This window comes from Barbatula barbatula (assembly GCF_947034865.1).
Source record: "Barbatula barbatula genome assembly, chromosome: 25".
Taxonomy (NCBI): domain Eukaryota; kingdom Metazoa; phylum Chordata; class Actinopteri; order Cypriniformes; family Nemacheilidae; genus Barbatula; species Barbatula barbatula.
Window position 1 is genome coordinate 8,990,155 of NC_136788.1, and position 18,541 is coordinate 9,008,695.

Genomic DNA, 18,541 nt, shown 5'->3' on the forward strand with positions numbered 1-18,541 from the left:
CCATTTCAATTTCAACAATTTAAAGAAGTTTGGTACAGGAGTTATTACAGTATCGTACATTAAATTTAAAATCAATGTCCCATGTTGGGACAGATTTGTTATCTATACTAAATGTCCACTCTGCATACAGTCGGCTCATTCATAACAAAACATGGCTGAGTCATTATGGTTAAAGTGTGTCTACTGTAGCTCTGTGGTTTGTACTGGTTGTTCTGATCTATTTCCCCACCCTCCACGTGTAGGACATCAGCCTCCATAGATTCACTGTGTCATGTGTACAGGGATCTTCCTCAGATCTTCCATCCAGAGTCTCTGAACTGTGGTTGCTTCATCACAGCAGAGTAGGATTGCTGTACATCACCGCAGTTCAGCTACGAAAGGGAATAGTTTACTGTATTCTAACTTGTTGTGGTCACTGACTGTCATGTTATGGTAATCCCTGCTTAACAAATTACAATTGGGGCATCATTTCCTCACCCTTGTTCTGTTCCAAAGTCATAGTATGATCCTGAAGTTATCAGAATCTGATTTCCATACAATTACATTTTTTTACACAAAGCTGTCATTGAAGACCTGGCACTGTATACATTAATTACTTTAATGCTTTTGTGTCACTGTTGAAGCTCAAAAGCAGCGTTCATGGTAAACGTTTGTGTTCCATTGAAAAAAGACAGTAATACAGGTCTGGGACAACAAAAGGGTGAGTAAATGATGAAACGTTTCATTGTTGGATGAACCATCCCTTAGTTTTAAGAGTATCAGTTTGCTCCTGTGACACAAGACACCAACATCCGTTCTAACTTCCTGTAATGAAGTTTAAAATGTGGATTTGTTCTTGTGACTAATAAGTTCTCTGTTGATATTTTCATGTTATTCTGCGTTGGAGGAGACATTACACTGTTTTTCTGTGCCTTTGTTCTACAGATCATATTTTCAGCTAATTTGACATCAAACGGATAACTTTGAAGAATTCTCCCGGCGATTTCCTTTAAACGCAACACCTTTTTCAGACCTTCAAATAAGGAAGAAAACTCTGATTACTTCACCGGATGTCTAGTTTTGAATATACGTTATTTGTTTAATTTCCTAGAGAAATGTTCTTACGATGACTGTTAGTTGATAAAAGCAACTACAGTTAATGAAATCTGGTGGTGCAGTAAGTTTCCTTTGGACCCCACGGCAAGAGGGCAAAAAGTCAGAATAGACACGTACTGTATATCTGAAAGAAAGTGGAGGCACACATCAGACAGATTGACATTTCAAAAAGGTCAGATGTCTGTTTAGACATAATGTCAGCGAGACAGTTTCCATTTGTACAGAATTGTGCCATCTTTAACTGACTGACAACCAATAAGAAAAAAAAGAATGTAAAAAAGTATTTTAAAGTATTTACAGAAAATGTTGTGTTTCTTAATCAAAGACGGTTTAAGTTTACTGATTTACTGATTTACTTCTGGTAGACCTCAGATAAGAATCAATAACTGTTCTTTTATTTTATTTAATACAATTAATATACAATTTTAAAATTAATTAAATTGAACAGGATTTGTTATATTTTAACCAAACATAGACCAGACGTTAACTTGTATAATCATTTTATAATAATTGTATTAAAAAAACAGTTTGTTGTATTTTAATATATATTAATTTTACAGAACAAACAATGTTTAATTGTCACATTTAAGATTAGCAAAGAAATGGTCCTTCTACTGGTACTCCAAAATAATACTGGCTAGATACTTTTAACTTGCCGGCTGTTATTGTTATTTATTTTGCTTGTCAGAAATAATCTACAGGCACTTTATTCTTTGCAAATGTGTACCAGAAGTTACTTTTTGGCCACAAAAGCGTGCATGCGCAGTCACGTTTGTTTATGTTGTTCCTTTGAAACATTGAAATATAATATAAACATAAAAATCATTGGAAGAAAGCTATTGCTTTTATTAACAGGTTAAAAATAAATCACATAAATCACAACATATTTTGTCTGCAAAAAACACATAGCTTCATTTTTGGAGCATTTCTTCTAATATTTGGCATGCTGTTGTTTCTTCTAAATCTCCAGTTTGTGACTTGCATCAGTGGTGTCAAACACATGTCACCCTAAGGAAAGCTCAAAGTCTGCTGTTTGGAACAGGAAACCAAAGTGTTTGCCACCGTGGTTTCATCTAAAACAGACTGTTACAGTAGAAGCCATGGCAACTGTGCAACATTTTGCAACACACTTTTAAGTTATTATATGATAAGATACATTTTTAAAAGTTTATTGGAAGTTTCTTTGTTGCAGCCGGTTTACCTCTTACCAAACTAATAGAGGAACCATATCTAGCCTACGATTTATGTGAACAGCAGTTAATAATGCCTCCACCCAAAAAATCCTTGGGAGGAACCAGACTCAGTAGGGGGAAGCGAAGTGGCCCATCCTCCTCTAGCCGGCACATTTCAAACATACTGAATTGGTAAATCTGGTTAACTTGGGCTAAACAAAAAAGATTTAATGTAAACATGATGGATGCTAATTAAATTTGTTGGAAAAATGAATCGATACACTTTTACAGTTTAGCAGTACCAAATACTAGAGAAGACTGAGTGAGATGTGCGCAGGTTATCGCCTTTAAGGAGCAAAATCAGTCATCAAGTGTTCGTCATGCATGCTTGTAACTCACTTTCACATCATTGTAATGATTCTTTTTATTTTTACCACTTGTATAAACAGTGATCGATCAACTTGGTTATTTTTTCTATATTTTATTCCATTCAAGTCATTCAAATAGCCTACAAAAATGAGCAGATTTTTCTATGACTCTTTAATCATACTTTTGACACAGGCCTAGAGCAAACCACAATATCATATTCAGAACCCCAAGTACTAAAAACAACCTGTTACTCAAGTTATGCTGTTCAGTATGTTTTTGACATGTCGAGTATATTTTTTTCTATAAAGTTATGTAAGAATACATTGCAGTGAGCCTTCCTATTTGTATGACACTTCCTGAAACAAGGGTCCCTTTCACTTTATGCATCAGATCTGTAATTTCTAATTTGATTCATTTTTCATGTTTACAGTAATTCCTTTCGCTGAACTGGGAATCTGAGGTTTTGTTCTGATCTTTGGCATCTTTGAGACCATACACTCTAAAACAAATTGGTGCTAAATAGCATTAAAAGGGGTTCCTTAAAAGGGGTAATCATAGGGAACCACTTTTAGTGTATAGCACCATATCTTGGTGCTTCAGGGGTTCTTCAGAGGTTCTTTGGGGTGAGCGAGGTGCTATAAAGCACTGTTTCCGTGTAAAGAACAAGCTCCTGCATTGTTCTCCAGCGGCTCCATATAGCACCTCAGTCATACCAAAGAACCGCTGAAGAATCCCTGAAGCACAAAAATGTGGTTCTAAGCAGCACTAACAGGACAAAAAGTGATTCCCTATGATTACGAACCAAGAACCACAGTTAGGCATATTTAATCTAAATGTTACCCTGGGGATGAATCATATTACATTAATACATTCTCCCCAATTTCACAAACTTAAATGAGACAAATATTTATAGTAGCCTATTCGTTCAGTGTATTGTGTAAAAACAAATTTGCCAGATTAAAAGCATACACATCAGAATCCATGAGGGCTAATGATTATGAATGATGCAGTTGCGCCCCCTAGCGGTGTAGAAAATATGTCATTTTGATCAGGTTACCATCAGTTTGCTAGTTTACTTGTCATTTTGATCGGTTAACTGTAGTCAAGATGCATTGTTCACGACAATGAATTTTTAAAATTCATGTATTCATCTTAAATAGACTCTTATTGTGTCTTAAAAAACATATAATATAGGGGTGCATTCAGGTAAAATGGGACATTTTTGACAGTCATCTTAATGTCAAAATGTGTCCCAATTGACCAGAATTGACCCCATTTAATATTTAAAATGTCGGATTTGTATTATGTTACGATTTTGTTTGAAACACTCTGCTTAATCTGTTATTCCTTATCTTTATTATTATTTGTTTGTTTCATTAGGCTACTTCATACATTACCTCATACACTGTTTTTCGCAGCAAATAAACAATTAAAATCTGCTGGAGAGGATATTTGATATTAAACTTCGTGTTTTGCACAATTCACTACATTTCCCTTCATGCCATTCGCAGCGGCACGAGGAATGGAAGTCATGTGACGTCACGCGGATGGAAACTTTGTATCCGCCGATAGGGAAGAAAGTCCGGAGAAAGATGCATAAAGAGGATGACAGCGCTGCCAACTCGGCGGCCAGATCTCTGGACGTGTCTGACTGCGATGGCACTAAGGAGCAGGCGGCCAAATTATGCGGATACTTAAACAAACTGACTGGGAAGGGGCCGCTTAGAGGGTTCAAGACGCGCTGGTTTGTGTACGACCCAAGGCGGTGTTACCTGTATTATTTCAAGACTCCTCAAGATGCCCTTCCGCTGGGGCACATTGAGATAGCAGATGCGTGTTTTACATATGATGTGGAGGCAGAAGAAGCGCTCTTTGAGATCCGCACCGAGGGCAAGGTGTTTCTGTTTAAGGTAAACAAAACCTGCATCGATTCTGACATCTCTACTAGCCTATCTGTCTTTGACAACAAGATTAAAACTCATAATCCAGTTCACCATATTACGTTCTTAAAGCAAGATCCTATTGCTACAAAACGTCCAATGCTCAAGCATATGTGCATTCATTACTTCTATTTGTAATGTAAGGCTTATTTCATTTTAAGGTACGTAAACTGCATGCTATTTTAAGTTATAATGCTGTACATACCACAACATTGAACATGCTTTCTTTCCTAATGTGCATTCATCTTAAGTACACATGCATATGGAGGCCAGTGTGAAGGACTGCATTTGAAACACAGCACACTGGATGTTGAACACTGACTCTGTTAACCGGGTACATCGGGATACAATACAACTAACATGCTGGAATCATCATCGTTCTGAACCTCTCGTCTCATGACTGGAGAATGTAGGACGCTAACTCAAGATTCTCTGTTTAGCTACATATGCATATTGTGAATGTTAGGTTGTTCTGTGCAATGGGCTAGAAAACCTATTATTTATATTTTATTGTGTTTATTAGGTGGATATCAGTCTCTCAGATTCATTTTCAATGCTTTTGGAAAGTGTAAAACATTACACTCTGTCCCTTTGTTTTAGGGCCTGTAATGCTTTGTTTTAGGGACCGTGTAACAATTCCTGACCTTGTTTGTTGCTACTTCATGAGTTTGGTCTAAGGGAATGTCATCGAAACATCTTCACGGAGAAAGAATTTGCACATTTTGCAATATTTGTGTTCTTAGTGCACTCCTGAATCCTGATCCAATGCATTATGGGTTCTGTCCAAGGTCCAAGGCTGCAGCTTGTCATACCTTATGTTAGGTTGTGAACAAAAAATGCCAAACAATTTGTAATACAAATATTTTATTTTACGTTGTACAGTTTCTTCAAAAATAATTTTTTGAAGTCATGCTTGAATTTGCGTTACATGACAAAATCTCATATGGTGGTATTTAAGAGAATTGAATTGCACAGCATAAATACAAAAAGTGTTCGGTTTCAAATGTTCAAATAGAAGAGATTGTTCACTACATTTTCGAGTGCCCGGTCATTATGGAATTTCTTATAAATTAAGAAATCCTGTATCCAAAGAGCAGCGATTTATGGACTTTATACCCTGGTAGCTTTATTTGTGTGTTTTGATATACAGTGCTAAATCATTTATTGATTTAATTTGTACGCTTGGTGGGAATTACTTTGTAAGCTTGTGTCAATACCTCTCGTCCATATAACAAAATTGTGTTGGTTTACAGCTCTTATGTTTTCGATTGAATTGTACAATTACAGAGAAACCCAAATCATTGAATCGTAAACTGGAACTGAGACCGAAACAAGCATGATGATCCTCAAAGGGGACAGTCACATTCACACCTGACCCTCTTCCTCTGAACACAGCTGGTGTACCGTAACGCAAAAATAGAGGTTTGGTTTCACACTGTGTTTTCTCTCTTCATGTACGCAGGCACCTAGCAGGCAGGTGATGCAATACTGGCTGCAACAGTTGCAACAGAAGAGATGGGAGTTCTGTAACATGCCCGGTCACAGAGACAGCTGGTGCTCTCCCGCCCCCTGTTATCCACACATGGGTCTCGTGGCCAAAGATGCAGGTGATATGTGCAGTAGCACAAAACACACGCAACTCACTGTAAAGAAAGATAACTTGAGTCCTCCATTCATGTGATGAAATACTGATGCTATCTGTTGGCCATAACAGACTGCTTAGCCTTAACAAACTGTTAACCTTTAGTTGATGTATGGCTTTTAGTCATGTGAGGTGAGTCAAAGGTCCCAAATGCACACAGTTCCTCTAAACATGTGATGCTGTTGTACAGTTTCACCACCTTTTAGATAGACTCGGAAAGGTAGGGTTCAACTTATAAGAAGCTATAATATAAGTGTTTTGGTCATTTTTCAGTTTGTGTTATTTCGTAGTTTTGATTCTGTTTAAACAATTCAGAAATACTACACTAGTTGATGTGATAATGTTTTCTTAATCTCTTGATTTTGTTTATATGAGGTATTGTAATTGTTTTTAGACTCATAAACATTTCATTGGTTTCTGTCGTATGTAAACGGCTGCAAGTATTATTTTAGCAGTCAAAAAGACAGAAGCAAAACAAAGAAAGTCTGCTTCCTCCTAACTGTCACCTTGGCTTTTTCAATTTGCATAAACAAATGCCCTTCTGCATGGCAGTGCATAAGTCATTTAATTAAAGCGACCGTCACCTTTGTAACGTTAGTTGTTTGCATATGCAATGTGATTTCATATGAAACTACATTCACAGATCTTCAAATGAGGATCATGAAACACATGGCAAAGCGGAGCTTTGAATGGTACATTTGTATTATTAGCTTAGCTTTTTGCCACAACCTTTTTAAGAGACAGTGATTTGTTTTTAAAGCGGCCCAAACTCAGACAGTTTCTGCATATCTAAAGCGGCCCAAACTCAGACAGTTTCTGCATATCTAAAGCGGCCCAAACTCAGACAGTTTCTGCATATCTAAAGCGGCCCAAACTCAGACAGTTTCTGCATATCTAAAGCGCCCCAAACTCAGACAGTTTCTGTATATCTCATGTTAATCTTGAGTACTTACAGAATAGTATTGCACCCTTCAAATATCATATATTCTTTAGTTTTTCTAAAGACAGATACAGCTGTACGATTATTTCCGAAAACATGCGACACATGTGGGGGAGGGGCGGAACTAAAGCACGTGCGCACACATTGCCAAGAAAACACAGACATCAGTGTCACTTATCGCGTGCGATTTCATGTCCAGAATCTTTTTGCGCTGGGACCTCCCCTTCAAACGATCTCAAAATCCAGCGTTATATCCTATGAATTTAGCAGATTACATTGAAGCTTAACATTTATGTCTATGTCCGTTCCTTGTGTATAAGTGTTAATTAACTGTGCTATGGCAAGATAATATATTTGGATCCAACTATGCTAAAATGATAGTTAACATTTTAGTTTATGACATTATTAGCTTTGTAATGAAGATAAATTATAAGGTGATAATTAGAGCGTTAAATACTTCTGCTTCTACAAACAGCTAGTAAAATTACTGTAAAAGGATTGACATTTTACATAAACTAATGCAACGAAAAAAAAGATGTTATAAATGTGTACAATTATTTCTACATTATTTCAAAAGGAGGGAATTTTAGAAACAGGGTTGATTCAAAAGGCACCTTTTAAAACCTGCATACTCACAGTTAAGATAATTTGTCGTGACTGTGTCTGTTCTGTGTTTTAGAAGCAACATTTTTTGAGAAGCCAAACGAGACTATGGAAAGTGTTCGGAGTGATTTTGCCTTGGAGTTGGACAGTGATGGACTGGTCGGGGTCCAGTCTGCTCGTGGCCCTGTGGCTCCGCCCACAGCAGCTCTTAACTCTCTCAGACACTGGGGCTCTGAGCTCAGGTACTGTGGAACCCTGCTGAACTCACACTGACCTTAGTTGCGATACAGTTATGGTGTTAGTGGGGGTCATTTCCACATATTAAGCAACAACAATGTAATAAAATTGCAATAAATCATCTTGTTTGTTTAATTCATTTTAGCTTAGTATTAATAATTTCAATACACTAGTTCTACCAAACGGTGTGAAAGAAATTCTTAGAAATGTTTACATTTCTAAATCGTAATATGGCAAATGTGTATCTGTCTAAATGTCTGTATGTTGTCTGGGCCTTTTTGCAACACTGAGAACTATCCTCTTCAAACTCTCCAGAAGACTTTGGACACATCTGTTTGGATGATGTAATTTGTTAGGCAGCCAAAGGGCTGAAATCTTACTTTTTTGCAAAGCTAAACAAACCCAATTGCTGGAAGTGCTTAAGCAGCTTTAAGTTTAGTTTCAAGAGCCTGAGAATTTAATTATTTAACACCAATGTGCATAAAAGTAGACTAATAAATATCATATGGGGGGATCAACACCAGAACATGTTGACAGCAAGACTAATGGAACACACATGCTGAATATTTTTGATGAACTCTCTGTTTCAGGGTTTCGAACCCTGTCGAACCTTCTCAAAGTTGTTGATATATATCACCGTATATTTTTATATCAAAGCAACGTTTTTATCCATGTCTCTTACCCTGTTTCAGAAATAGCATGTCTCACCTTCGAGCTGGCCGGGGAGGAGAAAACAGACGCACTGTTTTTTACACAGCCAGCAATGAGGAGTGGGAGGTGGTTGATTCTCCAACTAAAGACATGACGGAGCACAAACCTCCACCTGACAACAGCCAGCGCAAGGAAAGTCATTCACACAATCACAGATGTAAGATTATTCATCTGCTTTAACTTCCTGCTTCTTTATTTCTTTGACAGACTTTTCAGTTTGTTCTGATGCTTTGTTAGGGATTTTTTCTGAAAAAGAGATGTTGTTTATGAGCAGTTGTTGGGTGGGTCTGTCAACACTGTTACACCATGACCAGGCATGATATGACAAGTTCACTGTCACGTTTAAAATGTTGAAAGCTGAAAGTTTGTGATGCTGTAGCTCTAAAGGTCGATTTGTACTTCTGTGTCGGACCTACGCCGTAGCCTGAAACGCACCTCTTCAAAAATGTCAATGCAACGCACACCGCAAGCGCTGTGATTCGTCTGCTTAAACCCCCTCCCTTCAGGTCAAAAATCTCTGTGATGGCGTCAGGTTTACTCGTACGCATTTCCGAATTAATCATAAATTAAATAAATTACGTGTTCTTATGTATGTAACAACTCAAGCTGCAAAAGTGACTGTTTACTTGCCGCTATCACTGCTAAATGCTTCAGACATTATACACAACGAACCGCTTCTTCTTCAGCTCTTGTCTTATTTGCACAAGCAACATGCCTGTAGACACTGACTTTCCCCCCAATGAAGTTTCACTATGGGCGGGGTTACCCAGGGGAGAAATCGACGTATTTGGCGGCGGTTTGTACAAAATAGTATAATATCAAAACGATTTGAATCATTTGTTGCGTTGTTGCGTAATGCCATTCTTGTCAGTAGTCAAATATTTTACATAAATTATTTATCAATTTATGTCAACAGAGAATTTATTTTAATTTATTAGTTTTATTTCATATTAAGGCTTTGTGCATGGGAAAATATTGCTAAATAGGCTACATACACATAGTGGAATTGCTTTAAACTCTCATCTGTATCTGTCCAGACTCCATTGGCTCAGCGTTCCCGTTTGATTTCCGCAACACCTCGAGAATGAAGCGGCCCTTTAACATGGGCTCCAGGAAAGCCAGCGGTGGCTCGGAGAGCTCACCGGTCGAATGCAACGGAACCAAGACACCTGAACTTCAGCTCCGCATTCAGAGCCAACAGGAGGAGATCATTCGCTTGCAGGAGCAAGAGACCTGCCTCCAGGAGGAGCTCGCCGGTCAGAAGGTATCTTCTTGTGTTCCACAGAAGAAAGAAAGTTGTACAACAATGGGATAAATACATGATGACAGAATATTTATTTTTGGCAATACTATTTTCCCATGCTATACCATTTGTCAGCATGTGCTTACTGCTGCCCTTTACAGCGCTTTGTCAGAGGTATTGGTCATCAGTTCCTCTTTCTTGTCACCTATAAATGTTCCGCATTTGTAAGTCGCTTTGGGTAAAAGCGTCTGCTAAATGTAAATGTAAGGGGGACTTCCCCTTGTGTGTTGATGAACACACCAATTGTAAATGTTGACAGTTTCTTCTACTTTGTTCTGCATGTATGATTTCAAAATAATAGTAAGCATTGATGCAATATATCCCTGTCACTTTCGATATATTGTGAACGGTGCTCTGTGTGCTTCTCTGTAAAGGTTTCATCAGATCTAAAGCAAGGCATCTGAGAACCTCAAAACGGGTATTGTTTTTGTGCTGTTTGTGTGCAGATGAGAAGAGTTTCCCATTAGCTTTGAGCTATCCTTAACAACTTTAACAATTTGGCCTATAACAATGAACAATAGAGTTGTATTCTGACCTCAAACTACTTTATTGATTTATTAACACATGCACTCATAAGGAATTGCACAATTCCAAGCACAAAATTGCCTATTTTATGACCGTAACGGTACACAACAGTACAATGCTGTTATATCTCATTAAGATGATGAACATGTACTTGTTAAAATACATACAGTAAATGTATACACACATAATATACAAGTTAAAAAGAACTAACCCAACTAGACTTGGTATTACACAGAGAGATTTATGCCCAAATGCACGAATTGAAAATCTGCAGTTCTGCTTTTTGTACTAATGTATTACAAAAACCTTTAACCCTTTGAACAGACTTTATTGATTGATCACTGAAACAAAGAAACCTGGGTTTGTTTGTCCCTGTCACCTGATGTGTGTTTGAGTAGCGTGAGTGATTGATGGGTCTCTGTAAAGGTTTGTGTTTCATATACCGTTGTGCCCTCCTCCAGGAGCTGGTTCGTCTCCTCCAGCAAACATTACGGAGCTCTCAATGCGACTGGCAGTCGGAGCGCATGGGGCCAGACAACCAGAGTGAGGCGGCTAAAGGCCTTGCAGAGCGAGATGGACAGATCAAGGATCTATGCGGTCATATGGAGAGGCTGGCTTTGGAGAAGGAGAGTCTCCAGAAGGAGCTGAAAGGGTTGAAGAATAAAGTGGGGGAGATAAATGAGCAGCTCGGCATGCTCATGGAGACCATTCAGGCAAAGGACGAAGTCATCATGAAACTTTCACAGCAGAGCGACGAAGGTGGAAACCCGTCTGGTGAATGCAGCTCACCTGGTGCCAGCAAAGAGAAACAAGAGTTGGACATCGTGAAGGTAGTACAAGACCCGGTTTTATCCTACACAAAACTGCACTTCAAAAGCTGTTTCTGAATTACAAGGAAAGTGACCCAAGATATTTAGTCTTGTTTTATGAAAGGAAATAGAATATTTCAGTAAGTTTATGTTTAAAACAAGCAACAAAGAATCATGGGGTTCGATATGGAAGTATATTAATGCCATTAGTCATTGAAGCAAAAATAATGAATGTTGAATTCATGTTGAAGCACATTTTTAAACCAAAATAATATGGACTGAAATTGTCTGTCGAATATTAAAGGCTGTATTTTGAAACAAATTGAAATTTTGTTATGAAATTTAAAAGGTGAATTGTTATTTTATTTTTAAACGCTGAAAATGTATGTGAAATGTATCAATTTGAAATATTCACATCTTAATTATACAACCATATTGAATTGCAGAATATGAAAATGCAAGCACTGGCAATGCAACAGATTTATTTTTGATTAGTGGTAATTCAACATGCTTTTTTGCTTCAAAGACTAATGGCATTAATATACTTCCATAGTCAGAAAAATCTACTTGAACTTTGTTCAATTACCATTTACATTTATGTATTTGCCAGACGCTTTTATCCAAAGCGACTTACATTGCATTGTACTATGCATTTGTTCTTTTTTTTTAAGAATGTCCAATTACCTGAACTAATTCAAGTTTGTTTATACATAAACTTAGTTAAATCTTATATATTTTTTCATAAATGCTAAGTAAGAAATTCATACTTTTCTGTGAATAAAATCTTCATGATGTTTATAGTAGGTATGTAACAGAACATAAGATCACAACAGAACATTTCGAAACAATTGCAAAACTGTAAAGTAAGTTTTCAGTTTAGACCTCCAATACTTGATTCTTTGAGTTGATTCTCCCAAAAAAAAACATTACAAAACGACAGATATTGTGTCTTAAAATAATATATAGAGGTTCAGCTAGATTTGTTTACATACTTTGTGGTGCCTCAACTTTGGATATTAACATTGTTCCAGGACAGTCTCCAAGGCTACAAATCCCAGAATAACTTCCTGAACAAAGAAATCCTGGAGTTGACAGTCTTGCGACGAAACGCTGAAGCTAGAGAGAAGATTCTCGAAGCAAAGGTCTGTGTGTGTTTGTATACGACAGTCTTAAAATCTTCTAAAGGAAGTACAGCAGTGACAGCTGCTCATTGTATGCAGAGTATCCTGGATGTTTTGTTGGCAGATTCCTTTTCATTATGTGCCATGATAGCATTTCCTTTTCCCAGAATTATTTTGTCCTGGTGGTGTTTGCTGAGGTATCATTTTGTATCTTTCTGCTCTTATAGTGTACGAGCTTGATGGCCACATTGTGTCAGTTGGAGAGTAAGTTCCTGGTTCTACTGCAGGAAGTGAAGTCTCCTGTTTGCTCCGGGTCAGAACAGAGTCATAGTGAAGTCATCTCTCGCCTACTGGAAGACGCACTGCAGGTGGAGAGTACAGATCAACAGGAGCACACCATCCTCAAACCCAATGCCGTCAGGTATCACAGTCTCTTTTGAACATGTCAGGAGCTAAAGTCCCATGCTGTGACACTTACAGTTCATAGAGAGAGTCGAAAAGGGTTATGCAAAATGAATTCTGTACATTGATATATGGTTTTGGTTCAGGAAAGCTTAACATATTACTGGACAGTATTGTAAAATATGGACCTCAAGAAGGTTCATTACAAAGTTTTCAACTATTTCCTCAAGAACATCTTGATCTTAAATACACACTTTAACATTGATTATCCTAAGTATACTATAACTAACTTGTCAATGATCCTTTTTGAAGCAACATGCTTAGAAAAGTGTCACTGTCATATACTGTAGGGAAAAATGATCCGATCATTTTTTTCTTTTCACGTCGTCGTCAAAATATAATATGTGGCGCTGTAACTCTGCCACAGAGATACAATAAAAGCAGACAAGAAGACTTTGAGCATGTGCATAAGCTTTGCACACTGTGGTGATGACATCATCGTTTCAGAAAATATACAGATCAGCTGTACACACGAAAACGCAAGGGTTTTCCCAAAACGCAGGATTTTTCTGGACAAAATGCCGTCACGATGCACAATCTTAACATATACAGCTAAGCGTGTCTCTGTGTGGATGGCCTCAAAGTTTCTTTGTTATGCGTAACACAAAAGAAGATGTTTAAAAAGAATGTGGGAACTAGCCAGTTCTGGAGCAACATTGATTATCATATTGGATTTTTTCCTACTATAGTAGTGACCCAGAACAGTTACAAACATTCTTCCAAATATCTCTTTGTTTAGCAGCACAACAAAATTAATTTTGGGGTGAACTATCCCTTTAATCCATCCATAGTCTAGTTATTTTCTTTTAATTGTTTAATTGTTTTGTATATGATTTCTCAGTCTTGAGATAAGAACTTTCTTAAGACTTATTTGGTAATGCAACATATTTGTATTCAAATTTGTACTAAAAAATGTTGAAGAATGTTTTGTGAATCTGGCCTCTTATCAAGACAAAATGCTTCTTGCCCTCAAAACCAGCACTGTGTTTCTTTAGTTTGAACAACCCTTCGTTTTGCCACCCTTTCAAAGATACAGTTTCAAAAACAAGTTTAGTCATGTTAATAATTTGAAATTCGTTGTCTAGATCAACGAGGGAATTTCCTGGTTCTGCATGCAGTAAACCACCTGAACATCCTTGCTCGTATTTTGTCACTATAGTACTTTTTGTAATGTTATCAAATGATAATTCTATGAAACTGGAATGAATGTACTGTACCGTGGGATTGACTGTATGTTGTACTTCAGTTCTTTCAAAAATACCAACTAAAAAAGCATGATAGTATTCATGAATTAACTGTTTCTTATAAGTGCATTTGTTTCATTACATACCCAAACAATTTTAGTCTCTCAAAACCATGAAACATTTTCTGACAATTTTGATATGATTTTTTATTTGATCTATGAAATGTATACGAATAATAACGTTTTATCATTTTATCAATTAGTGAGTACAACATTTATGGCTTCAAGACGGTCCCAGAAGAGGAAGATGAAGAGGAAAAACTTGAAGCTAAAAAGAGAGCGCTGGACCTTAGGTCCCTCTCCCTTACAGACCAGGAGACATCGGTTCGAGTGAAGTGGGACAACTACCTGGCCACCACCATGAACAGGGAGATGGTTCGATCTCCAGATCTGAAGGTGTTGATGCGAAGCGGCGTGCCTCATATCCACCGATCCAAGGTGTGGAGCTGGTGCGTGAACTTCCACGTGAAGAAGATGCGTGACAGCCAGCCAAAGGATTATTATCAGAATCTTCTGAGCATGGCGAATGATAAACCCAACCCGGCCTGCAAGCAGATCGAACTGGACCTCTTGCGGACACTTCCTAATAATAAGCATTATGCCTCCCCTGACTCGGAGGGAATCCAGAAACTCAGAAACGTCCTGCTGGCTTTTTCCTGGAGGAATCCAGACATTGGATACTGCCAAGGCCTCAACAGGTAGTAGTTCTAAACTATTTCAGCTATTTCCGTTTATTCGCTTACTGCACCTTTAAGGGATAGTTCACCCAAAAATGTACTCACCCTCAGATTGTTCTAAAATGTCTAAATTTCCTCATTCCGCTAAACACAAAGGAAGATATTTGGAAGAATTTTAGTAACCAAACAGATCTAATCCCCCATTGACTCTAGTGACATTTTTCCAAATATCTTCCTTTTTGTTTAGCAGAACAAATATATTTAAGGAGGTTTGGAAAACCTTAGGGTGAGTACATGTTGACAGAATATTCTTTTTTGGGTGAACTATCCCTTTAAGTGACACAACAGTTTACTTACTTAATCACATTTTTAAAGAATGTAATTTTTTATATTTTGTTGACAAAAAAAGAAACGTAATCCGCATCTTAAAGTGTCCACATCTGAGTTTGGGTTCTTATTCACTATTTCAGACTGGCAGCTATTATACTTCTTTACTTGGATCAAGAAGACGCTTTCTGGTGTCTCGTCGCCATTGTGGAGGTTTTCATGCCACGGGACTATTACACCAAAACACTGCTGGGCTCACAGGTACTGTCACAAGCTTGACTTCTTCCTCACAGTCCAAAATCCCCATTGGAACCGATGAAATGTCATTGTTTGCAGGGTATGACTCATAAGCATCAAGCTAACAGCACATTTTTCTATTCTGTCATGTTTCCTGTTGTCAGGACATGGTTATGTGTTTGTCAGACAAAGCTGCCACATTTTAACCTCATACTGTATAACCTTAGATTGTGGTTAAAAACCTATAAAGTGCTTTTTAAATGACCATATTATTGCCGTGCTGCTAGTTCTGCCTTATTACTCCTATCATATGGTTGTAGTCAACGGCAAATAAGGTCTTCCATGAAAGAAAACATTGTGTTTTTTGGGTGCAGGTAGATCAGCGTGTGTTTAAGGACCTAATGAATGAGAAGTTACCCAGACTTCATGCTCATTTTGAGCATTATAAAGTGGATTTCTCTCTCATCACCTTTAACTGGTTCCTGGTGGTGTTTGTGGACAGCGTGGTCAGTGATATTCTTTTTAAGGTCTGGGATGCTTTTCTTTATGAAGGACCCAAGGTATGGAAAATTTAACTCTACTAGTAATGTTGACATTTATTAATGTATGATAGCTTGTTTTGATGTCCCTGACCTCTTTATTTTGGCAGATCATATTCAGATTTGCTCTTGCACTCTTCAAGTACAGAGAAGAGGAATTTTTAAAGCTCCAGGATCCAATGAGCATTTTTAAGTACCTCCGCAACTTCACACATTCCATTTTGGATGCAAGGTGCGAGCTTTTGATGGACTTTAACGGAACAGTTCCCCCAAAAATGAAAATTGTGTCATCATTTACTCACCCTCTTGTTTTTTCAAACCTGTATGATCTTTGTGGTCCTCACAGGAAGTTGATGAACATCGCCTTTGTGGACATGAATCCTTTCCCACTGCGACAGATCCAGAATCGGCGTACATTCCACCTGGAGAAAGTTCGTCTGGAACTCACGGAGCTGGAAGCCATCCGCCAGACCTTCCTGCGGGAGAGAGAAACTACATTGGACGGCCGAACGCTCATCAGTGATGACGAGGAAGACAGCTGAACCACAACCAATAAGGGACCTGCACAACTGGTTAACCAATCAGGGAGTGCCTTATACTTTTCCATGATTAGATTTCATAGGAAAACAACACCTATTTTATGTATGACAGCTCTTCAAAATGTGACTTTCAGGGACAAATAGAACAGTATTGCTGTTTATTCGTCAATATGTATCATCCTTTTATATTGTTTTGAATTGTCTTACCAATATTCTATCCATTTGACAATATTTATCAGAAGCAGTATTATGGTAACTAAAGTAATTGCATTCAGCCTGTGAAGATTGTCAAAATGTCTACTTTACACAATACCGGACAAAATAGAAAGGTGAAAAATGCCGTACACCAACATTTCACAGTCACGGTTTAAAACAAATTCCTACCATTGTTTGTTTACATAATTTTGTTCATTCTTTTATAAATCACTTTATATCGCCTTTTTAATAGTCATTTGATATAAATGTGACTGTTACACGTATGACAGATGCATGTTTACAAGGCCGGTCCTCTTTCTATACATTTGGTACTTTTATTAAAATCATTTTATTTGTCATTTTTGCACACGTATTCTTAAATCAGGAAATAAGATTGATTGTTTGAGAACTTCCTGTTGGCATTGGATGTGATTAAAAATGACAATTGAACAGGTTTTGCAAATTGGTTCTTGTATTTTTCTGTATTTAGATTGTTTAAGAACAATGCTCATTTGCTGTTGTGTGGTTTTAGTTGAGGTATAATACTTAGTATTAATTTTATAGTCTTTATTGACATATATACATGAAAGTCTTTCATAATAAATTATATATATACACAACAGACGCTGCTCAAAATGACAGTAATGATTTGGTAAATATGAAGCACTCAGAGTGTGTGAAAGTTGAGGGTGTCTAGCATGTCGTTTTTCTGTTCCATGTGTTACATTTTCTTAAGGGCCAAATTGATGAGGGATTGTTGATTTCAGTATCGATCGCACTTTTGTTACATTGTTCATCTTTTTATGTTGTATTTTACATGTTTTAAAGTCATTTACTATCGTTATACAAGTGTATGCTAGTAAAGGCTTTATTCTTCTTTACTTGTCTTTTTACCTGTTGTAATCTATTCACACACATACAGTAACAGTTTTTGTATTGGACTAAATGCACAATTCTTTCCTGCATCTTATGATTTTGACTTTTTCCAGTTTATGTTTTGAGACTTTCTAAGACTCTGAACGATATACAAATGAATAGTGAAACAGATTTTCTGTGAGAGCTTGTCTCTAATTTTTTTTCTCGGTTCCCTCACACCCTTTCAAAGATGTTCACTGGCCATTTCCTTTGAAAAAAATATGAATGAATTATTTTAAGCCCTGCCAAACCTAACATGCATATTTACTTTTTTTGACAAATTCGAGTCTCAACACATCCCCACAATTGATTTTATCTTGCTTTTAGCTGTTAATGTTTGTCTTATAGCACAGATTGTTTTCCATTTGTATGTTGCTGTTGTTCAATGCAATGCATCGCTACAGTATATCTTACACATTGCTGTGCACAAATTATTTTCATTTATTTGAAGCGTTTACTTCGCATGTATCGATACACAACCAATTGTTTATGCCATGGAGCATGCCAAATATTGACACTTTGTATGCTTTGAAAGCTTATTATTTGAACTGTCTCTCCATGAACATAAAGGATTCATGAAAACAAATCTTGCTACAGAACAATGTGGCTATGTGAGGGCTTATCTGCTCTTTATTCCTTTCTGTTTTGTAAAGATTTGTAATTAAAATGTCAAATCAATCATTTGAAAGGTTTTATTTTACTGTTCCGAGATGCATTTTAACTGCAATGGACATCGGAGATGGATCTTGCACAAGCGGGCTATATGGCCCTCCATTCGCAAGGGGGCGCCAAAACCATAGCTGTCCTGCAGTCCTAAAGAGCCCATAACCAAAGACGCTCCATCTTACTTGTTTAAATACATTTATATGAATGTTTCATAATTATGCAGCGGGAAAGTAATGCGAGTAATGTCACAGCGAAGTGTTCTTCGGAGACTACA

The 18,541-nt window shown here is 37.4% G+C and overlaps 1 protein-coding gene across 2 annotated transcripts; it reads left to right on the plus strand.

Annotated features, from left to right (window-relative positions):
* Positions 1-4,152: 4,152 nt before the first annotated feature.
* tbc1d2b (TBC1 domain family, member 2B) lies at positions 4,153-18,277 on the plus strand. 2 transcript variants are annotated; one of them, XM_079450832.1, is made up of 13 exons: positions 4,153-4,546; positions 6,039-6,183; positions 7,838-8,003; positions 8,691-8,866; positions 9,747-9,973; positions 10,999-11,367; positions 12,378-12,488; positions 12,695-12,888; positions 14,376-14,870; positions 15,320-15,437; positions 15,788-15,973; positions 16,063-16,184; positions 16,299-18,277. In XM_079450832.1, the coding sequence occupies exons 1-13, from the start codon at positions 4,184-4,186 to the stop codon at positions 16,492-16,494; spliced, it is 2,868 nt and encodes a 955-aa protein (XP_079306958.1). In that variant the 5' UTR covers positions 4,153-4,183; the 3' UTR covers positions 16,495-18,277. The 2 variants fall into 2 exon arrangements, with proteins under 2 accessions (XP_079306958.1, XP_079306959.1); XM_079450833.1 differs by lacking the exons at positions 4,153-4,546; positions 6,039-6,183 and adding an exon at positions 6,282-6,350.
* Positions 18,278-18,541: the final 264 nt, after the last annotated feature.